Source organism: Solea senegalensis, linkage group LG6 (genome assembly GCF_019176455.1).
Source record: "Solea senegalensis isolate Sse05_10M linkage group LG6, IFAPA_SoseM_1, whole genome shotgun sequence".
NCBI lineage: Eukaryota > Metazoa > Chordata > Actinopteri > Pleuronectiformes > Soleidae > Solea > Solea senegalensis.
In genome coordinates this window covers 20,815,888-20,837,409 of record NC_058026.1, presented here as the reverse complement: position 1 = coordinate 20,837,409, position 21,522 = coordinate 20,815,888, and the positions used below count along the sequence as shown (strand labels likewise).

The 21,522-nt window shown below is 39.3% G+C and overlaps 1 protein-coding gene across 1 annotated transcript; it reads right to left on the bottom strand.

Moving 5' to 3' along the window:
* Positions 1–1,778: 1,778 nt before the first annotated feature.
* On the bottom strand, positions 1,779–20,611 carry LOC122771272 (general transcription factor 3C polypeptide 1). Its single transcript, XM_044028741.1, has 40 exons — positions 20,140–20,611; positions 17,469–17,678; positions 16,627–16,803; positions 16,396–16,539; positions 16,031–16,127; positions 15,823–15,946; positions 15,474–15,653; positions 14,852–14,967; positions 14,512–14,564; positions 14,037–14,422; positions 13,801–13,860; positions 13,103–13,239; positions 12,703–12,827; positions 12,444–12,597; positions 12,217–12,320; positions 11,661–11,794; positions 10,776–11,099; positions 10,485–10,630; positions 10,289–10,386; positions 10,112–10,208; positions 9,678–9,861; positions 9,482–9,578; positions 9,088–9,220; positions 8,909–8,996; positions 8,672–8,733; positions 8,469–8,574; positions 8,228–8,370; positions 7,965–8,107; positions 7,803–7,887; positions 7,602–7,714; positions 7,463–7,522; positions 7,286–7,379; positions 6,575–6,747; positions 5,828–6,472; positions 5,385–5,521; positions 4,551–4,655; positions 4,178–4,464; positions 3,045–3,661; positions 2,760–2,946; positions 1,779–2,225 (listed from the first exon to the last, which is right to left on the bottom strand). Exons 1-40 carry the CDS (start codon positions 20,358–20,360, stop codon positions 2,010–2,012), a joined length of 6,762 nt encoding a protein of 2,253 aa, XP_043884676.1. The 5' UTR covers positions 20,361–20,611; the 3' UTR covers positions 1,779–2,009.
* Between the last annotated feature and the right edge of the window lie 911 nt (positions 20,612–21,522).

Below are 21,522 nucleotides of genomic sequence, written 5' to 3'. Positions count from 1 at the left end.
GGGCACGGTGGAAGTGTATCAGCATTTCCACTGTCTGTTTTGGGTTGAGTTCCAGATAATTTGTCACACCACATAGCCAAATGAGACACTTCCTGCCCAAAAGCAGACTCGTCCTTGCCCTTGATAAGGCCGACCAAGGTGGTGTCGTCTGCAAATTGAATCAGCTTGATGGAGTTGTTGTTGGAAGTGCAGTCATTAGTGTACAGTGAGTAGAGAAATGGAGACAGCACGCACCCCTGAGGTGCTCCTATGTTGGTGGACCGGGGATCAGACATGTGATGGCCAAGCTGCACCTGCTGCTGCCTGTTGCCAGATGAATAATTCAGTCCAATAATCCGATCCAATAATCCAGTGGTCTACTGGAGCAGCAGCATCTCCACTGTTGAAAGGAAGAGACTTGACAAACTGATTAGGAAGACCAGCTCTGTGCTGGGCTGCCCCCTGGACTCAGTGCAGGTGGTGGGAGAGAGGAGGATGACTGCAAAGCTAACATCGCTGATGGAGAATGACTCCCACCCCCTGCAGGTCACTGTCACAGCACTGAGCAGCTCCTTCAGCCCAAGTGTGTGGAGGAGAGATATTGAAAGTCCTTCCTTCCTGCTGCTGTAAGACTTTACAGACAGCAGCGCTCCCAGCAGACCCAGTCACCACTGTGATCACTATAATACTCAATTCTCTCATCCACTGTCACAATTCTGTGCTCCACCGTGCACCTTATTGTTGCTGTTCCTCATTTTCTGTGCAAATGCATATATAATTTATAATTTGTGTGACTTTCTTTTGCTGTGTGACTATCTCTTTGCTGCTGAAATACTGGGAATTTCCCCATTGTGGGACAATAAATGTATATCGTATCGTAATCAACATTAGCCTTTTATTATTGAATTAGCTGCCCACTTGTTACTTGTGAGTCTCAAATTTGTATTATCAGAAAGTTGATTAATGCTTCTAAATGCATTAAAACCAGGGCTGTCAATAGATAAAAAAACTAAAACAAATTAATCTCACATCTCACGAAATTTGTTAATCTAGAGGAATAAATTAGAATGAAAGCACAGTCAGCCACAGGGTAGGGTTTTTTGACAGTAAAGTTTAAGGATCGCAACTTCCAGTCATTGTCAATAAATTGTGCCATGACACCTAGGCAGCAGTCACATTGTCATAAAACTTTAGTTTTATCGATGGTTCCATTGCTCAGCTTCTTAAAATGAAGCCTTTCGCCCAACAATCCGTCACCTCTCTCCATCTTCAGCGACTATCTCTTGGTCTCTCCTCTCTGACTGACTGCAGGCAAGTGACTATTTCGCATGGATAATTTCCGGATTCCATGTCAGAGGTCAGCTCACACCAGAAGTAAACAAACTTGCGTTAACTGCGTTGAATAATTTTATCGCATTGATCTCGGCTGTATTAATCGCAACTTTGACAATCCTAATATTTTATGGGACTATAGGTGGAAAAGGGGCTTAAGCCTCAGTACGTTTCAGTGCCTCATGGTTACATTCATGCTTGCGTTTGGACCCGGTTCATCCGTTCATGTTAGAGCTGTGTATTTGTGATCGGATCACCTGAAGTGGCTGTTGAGTCCTGGTCTGAAGTCTGAGGATCCAGCACAACCAACTATGTGCAGTGGACTAAGGTTTTCCTTGGTAATCAAGCAGTCACAATAGTCTAATTCCAAACATGCCCACTGAGCATGCAACACAAATTTAAGTCAACAATGTCATTTGATGCATTTTAGTTTTTTTTTATTTTAAGATACAATACAAAAAGCTGAAGACAAAGAAAATTAATTTGATTTTAGTATTAAAAAAAACAACCACAAAGAAACCTCCCTTCTGTAAAACCAGAAATGATGATATTACATTTGATTATTCATTATTAAAGCATCAGAAACAGTCTTGATTTTTGCTAAAAATGTCTCAACTCAACTTCTTGAGGCCTGACCTTCAAAAGCCTTATTACCTTCATGATATGAATCCCGGTCCAGTCAGGTCAGACGAATGCTTTCATGGTAGAGAGTCGTTCCAGAAACGTTCGTTGGGTAAGACCCGACAGAGCTGCAGGCAGCAGCTGACGGAGGGCTCATAAAACACAGTGTCTGGAGCCTCAATCTTCTTCTCCGTCATCTCTGCTCTGGCCTGATGCACAGAGCGAGAGAACAGTGAAGGTTTTGGACATTTGACCAAAGTTCTTTCGTTTACGCAGCCCATCTCTATCAGTGCCTGCAGAGGAGAGAGGGAGCATAAAACATAAGGATTCAAAGGACATTTTGTAAAAGCCCTTTTTTCTTTTACTCATCACTCGTGAGTAAAGTGAGTAAAGACGGATGCTGCCATCATTTAGAGTCACAGAATTAAGTTCTGTGATTACATAGTGAGACAAAAGGTACAAAGTACAACATAAATGATGCATATTCATCATAGTACAGTCTGGTTTAGTACAGTACGGTACAGTTTGGAATGGTAAAGCCCTGGGTCAGACTAGCATTTCGCCTGAGATCAGTAGCTTTACTTGGTAGGCGTGGTGTGGGCTGTGCCTGACGGCCATGTCGGCATGATAAGTAGATGAGGTCATACTGGTGGGACAACAACATGCGACACAATGGACGACATCCAGCAGCCCTTTTTTTTTTCCCTGCTCGGTTTGTAGCTGTTTTGCTTTGTACGAGAATAGACTGTGGATGTTGAAGAAACACTGGTCGCAAGGGAGTGACATTCCACTCAATGGCAACGCATCATACGATCATTTCTGTTTACCTGCACAAGTTCCAAAACCGCCATTGGCTGCAGCACATCTTTGTAATGTTCCACCAGCGACTGCTGTGTGAGTCCAGGTCGGGACATGATGTGGTAAAGAAGGGCCTCCAGCATGCCCTTACACACCAGGCGGTTCAACTTCCCGTCCACCATACGCCACGGCCGACTAATGAAACTCATATTTTCTCTGAGTGGTTGACAGTGCAAATGGAAAGAAGGAATAGATTACGCACAGGAAAAGTAGAAAGTTAACTCCAATAAAATGATGAAAATCACTGTACTTACTCAACATCAGATATTCCTGTCGGGGGAGAATGAGCATCCTCAACTCCTTCATTGTTTCTCCTGTTTTCTCTAGATCTCAATTGTCTCTTCTCTTCCTGTCTCTCTTCCTCCTCCACCTCTTCCATCTCCTCTCCCGCCTTCGCGTCTCCTGCCTTCTCCTCTCCCGCCTTCGCGTCTCCTTCCTTCTCCCCCTCTCCCACCTTCTCCTCTCCTGCCTCCTCCTCTCCCATCTTAACATGTTCTTGCCTTGTCTGCTTTTCTCCATCTTCTTTCAAACTACCTTGTCTCTCTCCACCGTCTTCATCTGTCCTCTCCTGCCCATTTTCCATCTGTGTTTCTTCGTCGTTCATTTCCTCTCTTGTTGTGTCTTTTGACTTCTCTCCTGCGTCCTGCTCTTCTTTCTCCTCCGTGGCAGCTTTTTTGGCTGGTGGTTCCTCTGTCTCCTGTCGGTTTCCCTGTCTGCGTCTCTTCTTGAAAAATGGGAGTCTGTTTGATGAGCGTGTCTGGGACCATTGCTTGGAGTTAATAGTCAGCAGCCATGGCTCAGCGTGCTGTATGAGCACATAATGGACTCCCATCGCCCCAACTTTTAACACTTGGCCTTCTTCTTGAAAGTCCTGAAGGGCAAAAACAGAATATAAAATTTGGCAAGTAACTAAAAAACTGAATGCTCACCACACTCTGAACGATCAATATTCAATCTAGGGCTGCAACAATTAATCCATTATTTTTGATTACTAAATTAGTCGTCAACTATTTTGATAATTGTTTGATTGTTTTTTAATAGTTAAAACAAGATGTTTGATTTGTCTCCTTAAATGTGACAATTGAAATCATTAAAAATGAATAACAAGACATTTAAGAACATCCTCATTTCAAGGTTTTGAAAATAGCAATCAACATTTTCTGACACTTTAAGAACCAAACAATGTTCATCACATTACAAGCACTTTAAGTACAACAAGTAGCAGAGTTTAGAGTTTAAAGAGTTAAAGGGCCTGATAAATCAAGCAAAGGGTCATTAGTTTGTGATGGTACAAGTTCATGTGATTCATGTACATCATGATTTAATTTTATTTTTAATCCAACTGGTTTCTTTACTGAAGCCACGTTAAACATCCGATTGTGTTTACCTTCATGTACATCTGCAGGCTCCTGGTGCGTCCAGACTGAGGCTCAACCAGGTGAGCATAAGTCTGGTAGAGGTCACGCGTGTACAAGCCATTCTCACCAGCTTCATCTAAGCTCCTCCTGATCTGAGCACATGCTTCAATGTCCTGAGGAGTGTATCCTCTTTGCTCAATCAAACGGCTGTTACACTCCTCTATGCTGTGTGAAGAGGAGGAGACACAGATGGAGCTGGTGAGGAAGGAGGGCAGCAGGGAGGGACCACATTTATTCAAGTCCAGTGGTGGAGAGTCTATAATGTAGAAACGAGAAAACAAAGATTTACTTTATGCAGATCAAAAATCTTAGTATACATATATGAATTGCATTGATACTTACTCTCCATAGTGAACATGTGGTGAGAAGGAGTGTTGCGCAGCTGCATTTTGATAATACATGACTCCAAAACAATGTTATCACTGGTGTTGAGGTTACGTATTCTGACTGGAAACAAAACAAAAACAATGCGAACAATCAAGACAATGTATTCTTTGTCTGAAGGTAAAAAATGTTTCTTGTAATTTTGTTCATCAATCAATCCTCTGAGAACACAGCAACAGCAAATTCTCAAATTTTATTGATTTGTTTATTTATTTTTTTAAATTACCATTAAGTTCAATATTTAAAAATCTGCGTAACGACCCTTTCGCCTTTAAGCTTTAAACCTACTAAGGAACAGCTTTTTTATAATATATAATACATTTAACTATTAAGTGTTTCCACATTCCAGAATATACGGTACTTGACATGAAAAACAAAAAAAAACCATTTCATTGTATGGAAAATGTAATGTGAAACTTTTAAATATAAACTTTTCTGTGTAGTTTTAATCCTGAGTTGCCGGACAACATTCCTGTACTGCACACAGGAAAAGACAAAAGGAGGCAACAGCGACATAGCACTAGTAAAGCGAGACGGCTGCATGCATCTACAAACAGAAGGAGCCACTAGAAGTTTCAGAAGTGAATTCTAATGTTCAAAAATACACACAAATACTCCCTCAGTCAGCTCAGTTACCAATAGTTATGTACTGCAGCTTTAAATCCATTCAAAATGACTGAAAACCAAACTATCACTCTCTGCAATGCACTCAGCAGAAAAGACACAACTTCATTTTTCTAAGGGAGAACATTCATCTACCTAAAGACAAAGTAAGTGCAAACTTGACTCTACCTATTCCAGGACGGCAGAAACCTTGCATCATCAAGTACTTGGTGTGTGAGGCTTGATGTGCCTTTACTTTCAGCTTCTTTCCTCCCTCACACTCCTCACCATCCTCTTCATCATCGTCATCATCTTCCAATGCCACACTGGAAAATTTACCCCAGATAAGTTTTAATTTGAAATTTGCACAGATTGCTGGTAACAATAATCACAGTCACAATTTATCAATCCAAAACTCACCGTTAAGGACAATAAAAAAACAAACAGTGAATTATTTTTCTGTTAATTAACCAGTTAATATGTTCCATCTCTAATAGGACAAGACCTATACTACTTATACCTGTTACTGTATTTAGAGTTGTTATAATGTATGTATAATTCTTAACAATATAGTATAATATAGGGATGAATAAAGAATGATTACATATTAAGTAAAATCAGTAACATCTCACCTCTTATCGTTGTCCACCAGGTTGCTGTCCATCAGGCTGCTGTCCACCAACACCATCTGTTTCGGTACAGACACGTGCACGTTCAGCAGTCCCAGAGTCATTAGGCTGAGAAACACCGCACAGGTTCCACCTGGAGAGTCCAGAGAGAGTCTCAACAGGTCAGATGCATCTTGAGGATCCTCAGAAACTGGAGCTGCTGTGTTTGAAGCTGCGTCCACTTCTGATGGTCCTTCTTTGGGGAGATGATCGCGTGTCTGCTCTGTGCTCACTGGATCTTCACCAGAGCTGATGGTAACGTGTTTGAAGTTTTGTTTTTTCTGTTCATCCGTTTTCGCCTCACTGTTCAAGTCAACCTCCATCAGCTGGTCATTCTCTCCATCCTTTGCTGACTCTGTGTTTACCTCCTTAGGTTTTATGTCCAGGTGACTCACCGATGTGCCACTGGCCTCTCCTCCACTTTGCTTCATTTTACTGTTTGACCCTTTTTGTTTCTCCAACACTTCCTCCCCATTGTCTGACCTGCTTTCAGTTTCATGGCTAAACACAGTGACAGGTCTGTTGTCTCCTTGCCCGTTGTTAATCAGAGTCCTCAAAAAGCGGAAGGAATCGGAGCACAGCGTGTGTGGAAAACGCCAAGAAAAACACCTGTTTGGGAAATAGTGTGAAATAAAGTGCCATAGAAATTAAGCTTTATCAAAACAAGTGATCTGAACATTCACAGTATCTTCATTCAAGATGTTTATGTACCTGTAGTAGGACTGAGACATCTGGTAGGACATGGGAAGGATGGGCAGCCCTCGGTTCTTCTTTGGGCCAAATGGCTGATTGATGCGACGCCGGTTGACTAGACCTCTCTTTCGGCACTGTATGAACACTTGGCACAACAGATCCTGGTTGTATTTACTGTACATGTGAAAGGTCTGGAGGGGAAGAAAGAATAATCTGAGTGTCTTCTGTATTAGTTCATGTCAGAAGGCAAAAAGGAGAGGAGAAACAATGGACACGTTCAGAAATTGGCATCCACCCGTTTTTTAATTAACTTCTATTTCATGATGTCTGTATGGAGGTCAGTCACAATACTTTGTCATTGTGAAGCATGATTCCGTCATATTCTGCTCCTGTAAGGAACCATTTAAAGATATTACATAATGTAGTATTTCTGCATGAAAATGTCTAAAAACCACAAGACTAACACTAACTAAATTTTCAGAAATAGTAATCCTCTGTAATCAGTAATCCTCTGTGGATATGTGAAATTGCATATCCACTAGTTCTGCAAATATTTCAAAACAAAAGCTTTGTTGAAGAAAATGAACGTAAACAGGGAACAAATAAATTTACTTTTTTACTTACGGTTTTTTGCAGGAATGCAAAATCAGAAACTCAATATAATAGAGATTTCAGGCCTCTACACTGGGTGCTAAGTTTAAAAATATATTTGAATGAAATTTAAGATACCTGAAAGGATCTGGATGACTTCATCTGACTGTTGGTCATGGCCAGAGTGCTCTGGATCAAGTTATGTAACACAATGGTGTGAATGTCATCAGTGCTGCAGTGGACACACAAAATAAACAATTAACTGCCATCATAATAAATGAGTTTACTGGATTTGAGTCAAAACTTAATCCTTACCAGTTGAGAAAATCTTTGCCCAACACCAGCTTTCTACTCTCTATTGCAGAGACCTTGAACCTGTAAGTACACATTATATTACACACTGCACTCGGCTACTTGGCTTGAGCCAGCAAATCAAACTTCCTTTTCTTCTTACCGTGAGAAAAGTTCCAGTTTTGTGTCAGGGATAATCATATCATGACTGCACATGACAGAGCTAAACTTCTGTCTGAGGAGCTTTGTGTACTCCGAGAAGGCTTTAGCACAATCCTTTATAACACAAACAGAAATAAATCAGTTAAAAGCCAACAAAAGAGAAATCAAACAAATACAGAGCAACAGCAACACATTAAGACACCTCAAGGTTGTTAGGATCACAAGGTTTCTCCTCCTCCAACTGTCTCATGAGAGCTTTGTCCTGGTAAACCTCCGCCAGACAGATCCTGCAACACATGCTTTGGATGAGAGAAACCATCTCGGTATTTTATAATATAAAATTAAATCTGTAAACTGTACCTACCTGAAGTTCAGAAGCGTCTGAGGATTCTTGAGGATGTAACGTGTGCGACGACCAACAGCAACAGATGTTTTATCCGCTGATATCTCAAACTCTGCGTGGAGCAGGTCTCTCACAAAACAGTAAGGTACAAACGGCCTCTTTAACTGCAACAAATCAGCAATACAGTAAATTGTTTCCAAGTTATGATCCAGAACAGCTAATCCAACAATGTCCATATGAAATGGGATTATGGGTGTTTCAAGATGATGTTTGTGAGTGTGTACCTTGCTGTTTAGTAGCTGTGAGGCCACACTGCACAGCATCATCAGTGAGTCTTCCTGTACAGACCAATAGACTCGATGTCGGGTCATCATCTTCAAAGCTTGGTGGTCCACCTCATCGTGGGCTGGTGTGCGTTTCTTGGGCTCTTCATTGCAAACAATGCACATAAACACAAAACAGTCAGATTCACATCTTTAAATCATCAGAAACAACCTTGTAATTTCAGTGGCAGCTGTTCTGCACCTTTCTTCTTGCGTGGGACCTTGACAACCTCCTTTTTGGTCCTCTTCCTCTTCTGTCCCTTCCCACCGACCACCTTCTTGTTTCTGGTAGAAGGCTCTATCCCCACCTGTTTACAAAGAACAGAAAATGTGGTTGACACCTGAACTCCTTGTTCTTGGCTGCAGTGTTAAAAAAAAACAATGTAAATGAAAATTACTTATGACCTCAACTTTTTCTGCCACCAATGGTTGCTTGGGTGTTAAATAACGAGGTGAAGTAGTTCCTCCTGTTAACACACAGACATTTAGAACCTATGTTATTGCCTGTGTGCAAAGTGACACTGTTAAAGGTTAAGAATGAGGCTCTATAAGCTTCTCAGAGCCAAGACAAGTATGTGCAACAACATATGAGATGAAAAAGGCATTAAAGAAACATAAAATATTATATTCAAAGATACTCACCGGCTGTAAAAGCAAACCTGAGAGCATTTTTACTCAACAGGCTCTTTAGTCTGATGCTGTGCTCCTTCTCTTCAAAAGCAGCTGTTTTCTAAAATAAAACACAAATAAATACATAAATAAACAGCTGAAACATGTGCCTGACAGTCCTCACGTGTTTGGCTAGTCTTTTGTTTAAATACCTCTTTGACAACAAGAAGATGATTGGTCCACAACCAGTTTCGTTTCAAGTGACCAAAAAACTCAGAATCCAAACCTCCTGCTCCTTTACCATCTCCTGGTATCGTCCCTTCATCGCAAACCTCAGAACTGCCTCTGCATGTGGACACATAACATATACACAACATTTTGAGGAAACATACTGGTGGGGAACTGTGTTTGTAGAATTTCAACACAAATACAAAAGCTTCAATTTCAGCTTCTTTTAGTTCAATATAAAACTGGAATATATCCACAACAATATAATCTTCCTTCATTCATCCATTATATACCATTGGATAACTAATTGTGAAAAAAAATCAGTGGATTAATAAATGAGAGATTATTTCAATGACGCCAACGGCACACTGGACTTACTTTAGCATGTATGACAATCCAACAAACACGTTGCGATCATGCACAAAAGAAGGAGCAGTGTCATGCTCTGTGACATTTCTCTTGCTCCGGATAACCCCTAAAAATACAAAAGAGAGAAAGACATGTCTTAAAATACTGAAGAAAAAATATTTCCATACAATTGTGTGTGCTGTGCGGACTCTGCTTGTGTAGATACCCAGTGGTGTGTTGAGGCAGACACACATCAGGTCAAACCAGTAGTTTTCCACATCCTCAGCAGTGTTGAAGGTGTACTTGCGCCTCTCAAATGGTTTGTCAGGTGACTCTGTGACCAGCCAGTAGTGAGGCTCGGCGTTGGTGGTGTCTACAATGGTGGCGTTTCGTCTCAGGTACAAAAACACCTTGATCAGAGCAGACATGGCGCATCAAAAAGCATTACATACAAGAGAGGGAACTCATTTGATTTCCTTTGAGTGAGTAAACAATTTCTCCACGTGTCATTCATGCTTTATTTAAAACACATGCTGAACTAAGACAGCCTGTGATGCCAATACTGTGTGTGAATATTGATTTTTAGACAGGTGACAGCGATCCATTCTTAATTCTTATTATTGGCATCTACACATTTGACTTGATGTGGTCATAGTGTACCTGGTCTTTCTCCTGGAACTTTTCCACAGGACCAAACTGCAGCAGACCCATGTAGATCAACCTCTGCAGGTTCTCGTGAAATGAGAACAGGTATTTCCTAAAATATCAAGAACCCGTTAACACAGGATATATTTACATGAAGCGATACAGGGCAGGGTGAAAGAGAAAGAAAGTCACCGTTTGTAAAGCAGCTGTCTTCTCATTTTGGCGGGCAGGGCTCTAACAAGATAATGTTGCTTCTCAGGGTCATTGAGATATTCCTCCAGTCCGTCCACCTGTGGACAAAATAAATTCAGAAAATGTTTTTAAACATACTTTACAAGTCATAATATATTAACAGATTATTGTTTAGTGTGGCGTTACGTTTGCTCACCTTATAGTTGATCCGTATGACCTGAATGAAGATGGATAAAGGCAGACAGAGAAGTAGGTCGCCCACCATTGCCCAGCCCGAGCTAAACCCTTTACGTACACGCACAGGAGGAATGAATTTCTTCCAGGACTCATCATCAGCATACACTACCACACACAGACAGACAGACGATTACAGAATCATCAACATAAAGTCACTCAATAATTAAAACACTCAAATAAGATGAATCTTACATACAGCCCCTTTAATAAAAAATGGAAAGCATAAAAGTCCCAAATATGATCGTCTCACCTTTCATGACAGACTGAGAGTGACCAGGTGTTGCTTCCTTACTCTTGTCCTCCTCTTCATCTCCTGCTGTCAGGTCCATTTTAGACTCAGTGGAATCTGTCTGAGTTTGTCCATCTTGTGTGTCTTTTAGGTCCTGATTTTCATGGCCGTCTGGGTTTGGGGCTGTAGTTACAGGGCTGTGTAGGTTTGCCAGTGTTTCAGTGGTTGAGACAGTGCAGCCGTGTCTCTGTGGATGTCCGTAGATCAAGTACCAGAGGAAAGTGTGAATGACTCGTAGACGATGCATCTTAGGCTGGAAGCCAAAGCTCTTACCCTGGCCTTTAACTGGGGGGACGGAAGACACAGAACAGATCATGAGGACAAATATTTATGGAGAAGAAAATGATCATCTTGCACGTGACCATAGATTTTTCCAGTTATGAGAGTGAATTTGAAGATATTGTACAGTTAATGTACAGTACTGTGTAAATGTCACATTTATTATGTAACATTCAATTACATTTTCTGATTGTTGTTATTGAAATATAAGCACTTTAAGTGCCTCCCTTTGGGAAAAAATGAAATAATAATAACATAAAAACTAATCATATTATTTTTTAACAGCGAGTCAATGCACCAAAGTTCTAAAACATTATGTCAGGTCATCTTACAGAATTTCCTTTTTTTGCTTTTATTACAGTCATAGTTATAGGTTTGATTTGACTGTATTTTCATTTGTTATTGTTTCATAAATAAAATAATCCAGCGATTTATTTGCATTGACTAATCTGAATGTTGCCCCATATATTCAGATTTTAATTATTATCCATTTGGTATTGCAGTTTCTTGTGCTGAAACCATCAAATTCTGTTTGTTGAGAAAAGAGTAAACTCCTGCATAATATACCTGTAGTGGGCTTGAAGTTGTCACTATCTTTTTTATTCTTGTTTGCCTCGCTCTTTTGGGCTTTAAAAGGTTGCCCCATCAACTCCTTGTATTCTCTCTTTTCTTGTCTGCTCTTTTCTTCAGCTTGTTGCAGCCTGAGTGACAGGAATGGAAGACAAAAGACAGGTCAGCAGAAACAAGACACAAAGCTGTTGCTGCTGTAAATAACAGATTTAAAGTCTGTACCACAGTATACACTACATTTCCACTGAATAACTAAATTACAGAAAGAGACCATAACAAACCATCACTAGACTAAGATAACCACAACTATATTCTGTATTTTTACTACAGGTGCTAATAATAATAATATTTTTTCTTTATATAGCACTTAAGAGTTGAAACAATTAATCGATAAACTGATTACTAAATTAATCAACAACTATTTTGATAATCGATGTGAAGCTTTTTTCATGATTAAATCAAGATTTCCGATTGATTAAGCTTCTTAAATGTGAATATTTTCTTAATTTCTTTGCTCTGGATAACAAAGAAATCATTCAAAGTTAATGCTCACCGTCCTGCTGTGTAAGAGCTGGAGATCTTGAAGCGGACCTGCTCAATAAGTCGTTGCAAGATGTCATCACTGGGCTGAATAGATGGATGGACAATCATCTCAACCTACATGCAGAGTAATATGAGACGTAGGAAGGAGGTGGGTGGCAGAAGACGGTGATGTTTCATTTTCCAACAAGACGTCAGTGCAAAAAAAATATGGGGGGGAAATGTTATGTGAGCTCATACCTTTTTAGTAATCCCATCCTGTATGACAGTGGTCTTGAAAATCTTAAGCAAGCCTTCTCTAGACAGACTGTGAACAAGACGTAAAATTGTTTTCTTGCAACACTTTGAGCTGATTCCATCCTGCTTTTCCTCCTCATTGATCATCTTCTGTAGTCTGGGAAAATGACAGAACATTGAATTTTTTCTCCACAAATGTAAAATTGAAAAAAAAAACTGCAATGCTCAGGAATCAAATGAATGAAAATGAACAGAAACTCACGGGAAAAGACCCTCTATGACTTTTAAGCTGCGGACAGCCTCAACGATCAGGTTCTTCCTCTTCAACAGACGGTATGTCTCATGAGACCTTGGCGCAGGATTTTTGGATTTTGATCGACGTGTTGCCTGGAGGAGGTGGATTAAATCATTATTTTCATATACTCCTCCCAGATTAGCTTCAACCTGGGTCCCATTTAAAAAACCTGCAAGTTCAAGCTGTTATGAGTTGAATTTTAATGCTAAAAAGTTCTTTGAAGGGAACAGGATATCCAGAAAAATCAATCATCAAAACTGTACTTAATGTGCTTGTTAGCCTGATATAGTCAGGGCACAGTTGAAGAACAGGACCCTGTTCTGGAGTGGAAAAAAACCCCCCAGCTAAACCAACCCATTAAACTGACCTTCTGCTGACAATCCTCTTCACCATCTTCAACAACCACAACATGAATTACAGGAGGTATTTCAGCTGCTGTAACAGTCTGAGATGCAGAGCTTGCAGTGGTCAACTTAGATTGATCTTCTGCTGTTCCAGCTTGATCTGACAGAAAAGACAATGATTAAGCAGAAAGCCTTATTAATACTGTATAATCTCGTGAAAATGAATCAAAGTATCAAACAATGCTTGAACGGTGAGTCATAAAATGTCAAATATGACTCAGGAAAATTGTTTTTGGTTATGCATCCCCTGACAGAAAAGCTACATTTCCTGGTTGTACCTTTGCTGTCTCCTTTTTGAGCCGATTAACATACTTATTAACAATGTTATAATTAATGTTTTGATAATGATAATAAAACAGGTAGTCTGTGCTTATGAGCCCACGGATAACAGCTTCAAAGCAATAACAAGCTAACATTACTTACATCTATCACATTAAGAGAAACATGTATAAAATGGATTAAAAGATAAATGTTGCTTAGTATCTGATCAATGGTTAAATTGACAACTGGTTCACCTATCGGCAATGTGACAGATAACTTTGTGTTTACTGCTGCCTCCAAGTGGCCAAAATAATAGGTCAGGTCTAGGATTAATTTATTTCAGCAGCTCTGAGTGCACATTGATGAAATATATATATTTTTAACTATGTCTGGGAATTACCAGCTCTGGGAGCATCAGGTGTCATACTGGTCTTGGATTGGCTGCATGCTGGGGATTCACCTGCACGATAACAGTAATTAAAAAAGAAAAGAAAAGAAAAAAAAGGGTCAGACAGCATAAAGAGCTGTAACTTCCAATTTAAACATCTTTTTCACTGGTCATTTTTAAGACTGTAGACTGTGTCCCTTTTAAACATCATGTGTTCTGAAAAGAGCAATGCTTTGATGAAAACTCACTTTCATCTGGTGGCAGTTGTATTTCTGGTGTGTCAGGTTGTGCCTCCTTCACTGTCACAACCGTTTTCACTGTTGACTTCCTTGTGGCTCCCGATTTTCTTCCTGCTTTATCTTTGCCTTGATTCAACTCTTCATCTCCCACCTCCACTGCTCCAATGTCAAGGGACAGCCCAGCCTCTTCAGAATCTTTGTCTCCTTCACCTGCATTCTCAATTTTCTGCACTGCAGGACATTTGTTTTTTCCTTTCTCTGTTGACTTTGCTCGTGGTGGTATTTTAGGGGCAACTTGTGCTTTATCTGATGTCTGTGGGGCAGAGGAATACAGGAGTTCCTTGCGTTCCTGTTCTTTTGCAAAAAGCTGGAGCTGATTGCTTGCACCAACGCACCTGTTGAAAGAATGGAGCACAGTAATATTGTGATTTATATTCGATACGGTAAGAACTTGAAAATCTATTGCAATAAATCAGATGCATACTTATGGGTGATATAGTTTATAGTCCTCTGCCGACCCACATCCACCATGAATCCCTGCAGGGTAGCGTGTGTGCACACATATGATATGATATAATCATCACAACATTTGAAATGAGTGAACAGCAGCTACAGTCTACATATTTCTGTTTTCTGTTCATTGAACTATTACACTTTTTCAGACTGTAAAACATAAAGTTAGTATTTTTTAATATCAATAGTTTTGTTTGTAATAACATTGGTATTGTATCATTAATGCTGAAGAATAAAAAGTAAATTTGTGTAGGAAAAATAAAATATCCTTGATGGGAAATTAAATGTTGTATGTGACAATACTTGGTTACCTTAATTAAACCTTCCCTCTCAAGTCTTCGGCAGAGCATACGTGATTCCAGTTTACCAACATTCAGTCTGTATGCGATCTCAGACTGGGGGGTTCCCTTTGTGCCACAGGATGATACTGCATAAAAACATAATGACAGAGGTTAAAATTTTGATACTATTAATGACAATTTCGAAATTTACAGTGTAGCTGGTGGATTTAAGGTTAACAAATTCAAATTTGAGTGTTCAAATACAGCAATATGAGTAGAAGTAAACTGATAAGTTGGCCAATATTTGCCATTTTTATTACAAATTGTGCATTGACCGTTATTTATGTAAATGACCAATTTTTGTTCTCGATAAATGTTACAAAGCCATTCAAACTTTGATGACCTGTTTTTAATATTTAGTTCATACATTATATTAGACATATTGTATATAAACTGTATATGACGTAAACCATCTTAAAGAATTCATAGGAGCATGTTAGGACACAACATCCCTAATAAATAAATACAATAAAGACAGCAAGACAACAGTGATGACTATCTAAAATGTGGTAATGTTCAAATATGTAATTAGTATTACATTAATAAAACATTATTATGTATTAGTATGAGAAATGGGATTGATGAACTGTACCAATGTGATAAGCCTGTGACAGAATATCCTTCTCCATGATTCGCCCCTCAGGAGGAAAAGCTTTATTCCTTCTTCCACTGTAGTCTTCCTCTTCCTCGTCATCATCGTCATCATCATCAGGGACACCTTTCTTTGAGTATGGCTTCAACAGTCTAACAACGCGCACAAGCAATTTATTCCCTGAGAAACACAAGTTGGTTTTTGTTAGAAACTAAGTGGCTCAATGACTCACAAAGAAACAAAATGACAAAAATAATATTTCTGTCACAAAAACAATGCCTTATGCATTCTTTACTTTAATTGGTTAGGTCACTTTTATATTTACGTCATGGTGCTTTGGTGACATTACCATTTTTGCTGAGGAAGCGCTTGGCGGTAGGATCAAATTCCTCCACAGGTAACTGGCAAAACTCAACCAACTTTGCAGTTCGCATGTACTGAAATACACGCTTACTCGTGCCTTCATTCACATTCTGCAAGTAAACATAAAATTATTACAACATACCATCAGAGAAACAAAGACTAAAAGTCCAACAAACACTCAGAGAGATACTCACAAGCTGTTGTTTGACTGAGTTCAATGATGCACACTGACCAGGTACCTGCTGGAGGAGGTTGGACACTTGCTCCATGAGTATGTTATACTTACTCCTCCTGAAAGAGCAGAAAGGGTTATTGTTTGGAACGTGTCAATACATTTGCAGAAAGGTTGCATTTTAGAATCCTTTGACAATAATACACGTGTTGTGCAAAAACCATTTGTTTCATATGTGAGAAGAAGACTCCAAACTGGACACTATTGACCATAGGTGTGAGCCACTACATTTCTTTTCAATTTATCCAGTTAAAAAAAAGGAACCATTAGTTGATAAACCTGACCTAAAAAGTAAACAACAAACAAGAATACGCATATTAAACACACCTGTTAACATGGAAGCGATTAAGGAGCAGAAGTATGGAGTGTTGCTGTTGTCCCGTCTTTAATCGTCTGACATGAGACTGCATGCTGACCAGTCCATGTTTGACGAGAGACTTTCTCATGTAGTGCAACTTTCGAGCGTCGGTCCTATTGAAACACACCGTGTGTCATGCAATGAACAAAGAAACATTACCTCGTAACAGGGTGAACATGAGCCCAAGTTAAATCTCCTACTTGAAAGAGTTTCCATGCAGTTCACTCTGCAGCGCCCCTTGCCAGCGTGCCCGCCCCACTCTTTCCAACAAACAGTAAGAATCATCGGTAAGTTTCAAATCAGGATCGCCCTCGTTTCCAATCAGCGTACGGAATCGCAGATTTTGAGACGCCACCACAACAAGCTTGCGGCCGTATCTGAGGGAGAAAAAAGGGAAATGTTAAACAAAAGGTACAGCTGCATTTAAGATACTTGTATATTAAGAGCTCAGTTTGGTTCTTCATACATATACTTAATATTATGACTTTTGTATTTTTTTTATATAACTACATATACACAGAAGATCTTCTCAACATGTTGATAACATTTACATTTGTTTCAATTCTGAATTTGATGATTCATAATGTTTAGTCATTGTATTGCAGTTGCTGACCTTAGCTGTTGTTTCAACTTACGGATCGTGTTGTCTTTCAAAAATAATACATCCAAATTTCCATGCTGAAATTTGTTTTCATGGTTATAGTGGCTTAAACATAACAGGGTTTTTTTGTTGTTGTTTCTGTTATTATTCTGCCTCTGTTTGGTCTTCTTGAACAGAAAAAATGTAACATTATAATTTGTATGCCGTGTCCTTCATCTGAAAACAGGCTCTGTCAAATAATACTACCAGACCTGAGTTAACTGAAAATGTTTGTGAGAGCTTTGTGTTTTCAGTCATCTTGCTTTAGTTTATATTTAAAAACTACAGGTTTATTTTTAAAAAAACACTGCATTACATACATAGTCGGTTGTCCATGACACCAATTTTAAGTAAAGGTAGTGGGAAGTGTCACTCCAACTATTTTCAACGATGTGTACCAACCTTTGCAGAGTCTCCTCCAAATTAATCAACGGTGTTAGAGACTTGGAGCGGAGATGCTTTGTGATTTCCGTCCTCTCATTAAAGTGACAACATGAGCCCTGTATCCCATTCTTGTTTTCTTGAATAATGTGGATGGGGTAAATGTCTTTCTTTAATTCAAAACTTTCCTCCATTGTTTCAATGCCTGTGTCTGGATCGACGTGTGCAAACCTGAGAACACAAACACACACACAAGAAGCAAAAGGGTTATGGCATTAAGATATTTGGACAGGAAAATGTATAACAGATATAGACATATACTTTGTTGTACTCATTGGGAAATTTGTCTTGAGCTCAACAGGGCTAAACCAATTGAAATAATGCACCAGACATACAACAATAAAATAATAATAAAAAAAACAAAAAACGATTTAAACTCAATGCAAATGAGTTCTTAAACCGATCACATTTGCAGTGTTGAACTCTTTATCATCTGCCTGATGGCAACAGCCCATATTGAGGGTGCAGAACATAGAAGGATCGAAGAGGATTCTCTGTGCATGTGTTTACACTGAAGACTGTAATGATCTTTACTGGTGCTTTTCACTGCAGTCTGCACCAACTTTGTTAGCTTGGCTTTGGAAGAATAAGGTTCCAGAAACACAAGGATATACCATATCTAATGACACTATCCTAGACAACCTCATAAAACATAAATATAATTTTATGATCAACTATGGAAGTAAATCTGTGCCATCTGAGTTTGAATTTGACTTTCTACCACTGAATTTCTTTGCATCGAAATTAGACTTTGAATTTTAAAAACCATCAAATTTCAAGCACTGATTTTTTTTTGCCTTTGAGTTTTTCAATGTTGAAATAAATTCGGTGTAAAAAAATTCAACGTCTCAAAAAATTCAGTTGCAAAAATGTCAGTCAATATCCGGGTCAGAGAGAAGCAATCGATCCCTGTCTCAATTCATCCAACACCAAGCCAATCAACTTACGCTCCCCATTGGTCATGTGACACCAACACGGAAATGCCGTCAGTCAGCGATGTCTATTAGCAGGAATGATGGCGCTTCGGTGAGTGTACTAGTGATGGTGAGATGAAGCCTCATGAGGCATTGAACCGCTTGAGCTAATTGGTTCGAGAAAGGGTTAATTTCTCAAAGCTTCATGTGCACACGAAACCACCTACTGGCCAAGTGTATAATCACAGGCAGCTGTATCTGAACCACATAATGTGTGATGCATTTCATTTTTGTGTCTGTTAGAAATTACTATGAATTACAAAAAATGTATGACCAAATAATTTCTGTACATATGTATTTAATACATTTTTAATGTATTCTCTGTGTGTAAATCTTCCCAAAATGGTAATATCATAATATGGCAGGTTGTGCAATGTTTTTCTGAAAATGGCATGGGCGTAATCAGGCAGAGACAGTGAAAGTGCTTGTGGAACTAGGAAAAGGGCACAGATTATGCTTGTGTAACTTGGACAATGATGAGCCTCGCTGGCTCCATCCTATATCACCTATCCTACTCTCCTAAATCTCTCTCTCTCCCTAAACTCTCCAAACTATATAAACGCTATCCAAACTCTAGTATCCAAACTCTATCGAATTCAAACTCGGATCGCACAGATTTACTTCCATAATCAACACCACCATACAGGTGCACTGTTCGTATAATCTAAAATCGCTGGTGGAGTCTATGACATGCAATACCACACAAATTAAACTAATTAAATCACTATTTTTAACCTGGTTACACTGATGATAGGTGAACACTTAAGCACTGAAATACAGTCACTGGCCACTTCATTAGGTGCACGGAACACTTTGTCAATAGAGCTCGCCAATGTGACGTAATGACGCAATGCATTCTGGGTACGGAAGGCATCTTCGCCCGGACGTATATCATGACATCATGATCAAAATGTTAAGACCAGCTGAAACATTGCAAGAATTTACATTTTGCACTGTTGCATCTTAAGAAGGTAGAAAGTAGTGCTTCAAAATTCAAAAAGAAGAAATGGGAGTGAGACAAAAAAAAATTGAGTAAGCAATGTATTGCAAACAACCATTAAACATTAACGGCTGTTCATCAACTGATCAAAAGTTTAAGACCACAGCCTTTAAAAGACTAACATTTCGGAAACATGTGGATTCAGTGCCATTTTCTGTCAGGTATCCACACTGTCATGACCTCCTGATGGTGCTCTCGTACAAACTCCAAAACGGGCAATTTTGTGCCGTTGAAGGAGACGAGGCCTTTGATGACGTTTTTTTTGTTTTTAAACCCTTATCTCGCAGATGCCGTCTAATGGTTATGGGACCATTTGGCAGAGAAACAGCACAGGGTTTACCGGTTAAGAGCAGGAGTCGCACGGTGAGGTATTGGACTTGCTTTGGACCATCTGAATACCAAGGGTTAACCCTTGTGCACTCAGACATGGATTACTGTATTTCTTAGCAGTATAGTTTGTTATTTGAACTAGTGCTGCCTTTCACACCACTCTGGTTATTCTCCTCTGACCATGAACAGTTGAACAGGTGTTCATAATAAAGCGGTCAGTGACTGTAAATCGACACCTGAAACTAGTTAGCATCTGGGGTTTTTTTTTTGTCCAACATACTCTCCTGGACTTTAGGTGGTGAACACAACACAGCAAGCATAAACTCACCTGTCGGTCGGCAGAACATCTTCCCTCTCCTCCGGGAGCTCATAAAAAGTCAAGTCGGTGTTGTGGATTAGTGACTTCCAGATGAACTCCTTGGAGCAGTCGTCCAACTTGAAGGGAAACGTGGGCTGTCTCGCCACTAACCGAACCCACAAAGAAGGTATAGTTATCCCGTCCAGTCCCTCCAAAGTCACTTCATCCGCGACTGCACTCAACGCATCCATCGTTTCTGCACTGCCGGGGCTAACGCTATCAGCTAGTAAACATGCTAACTCTGTAAACCTCCAGCTAGCTAGTTATCTGCTTGTCTGGTCGTCCCCGCATAATAAACTATCTGTATATTAACATGAACAATATGTGCGTCGGCTTTGAGTCAGACAATCACTTTTTCGTTCCCCTCTTCTCCAGCATGTGCAAAAATAACCTAAACATATGACAAATCCTTTGATGCGTCGCCTGTTTGCGTGCGTGCGTCAAAATCTTCTTCTTTTAATGCATTGCCAGGCCAGTACACTCTACTCAGAGGAGCGCAGTGCTGCCCTCTACAGGAAGAAGCTTTACTCTTTTTTGTTCTCAAACTCGATTTTAATATAAAGTTATATTGAGAACTGGCCCATGGCCTCCTTCACCTGTAGCGAGATTATAATACCAAATATGATTGTTAGCTATTGTCATGAACAATGAGCAAATTTTTTTATTGTAATAATAATAATAATAATAATAATAATACTGCTTATGGTTATATACCTTTAAATGTATTTAATGTAAAATTATATGTGTATGAGTATGTTCAGTGTTTTTATTAAGTGTTGTTATTACAGTTGTTCATATGTTATTATTTAATTTTCGATTTCAATTTGCATTATAAGTGGGGTTTTTTTGTGAAATGTGTATTATTCCATATCATGACAAACACTTTGACATTCTGTGAAATATCATGAAAATCATTATTGCATTATCATTTGAATTGAATATTGTATATGATTTTAAGCTAATTTCCCACATGGTTGAACCTTTTTTCACATGACCGACACCCTCACGAACAGACTGGACACCCAGGTCATTTGAGTTTTGGTCACTGAAAATGCAGTATGGTCAGGAGGAGGCCGGTCAAATAACAAAAACAAGTCAAACTTTTTAAGGGGGAGAAACCAACTGTTCAGTAAAGGCAGATGGTATGAGCTTAAAATTATATCAAGATATTCCATCATGACATCATAATAACAGAATTTCAAAATAAAAGGGATGTATCGCTCATGATAAAATCATACATACAGTATGTATATATATATATATTTACCTAAAAGCTTGAAGGATTTTTGTTCTGTTTAAGCAAAGATAGTTGTACCTCTGGGTTGGGGAACCTGAATGGGACAAGAAAACAGA

Bases quoted from the DNA above. Each gene is read 5' to 3' on its own strand.
- LOC122771272 (XM_044028741.1), bottom strand. From the start codon at position 20,360: ATGGATGCGTTGAGTGCAGTCGCGGATGAAGTGACTTTGGAGGGACTG. The intron at 16,540-16,626 runs GTAGGAGATTTA...GTGTTTCAATAG, and splicing joins CTGCATGGAAACTCTTTCAA to GACCGACGCTCGAAAGTTGC. The intron at 12,321-12,443 runs GTATGAGCTCAC...CTCTGCATGTAG, and splicing joins AGGATGGGATTACTAAAAAG to GTTGAGATGATTGTCCATCC.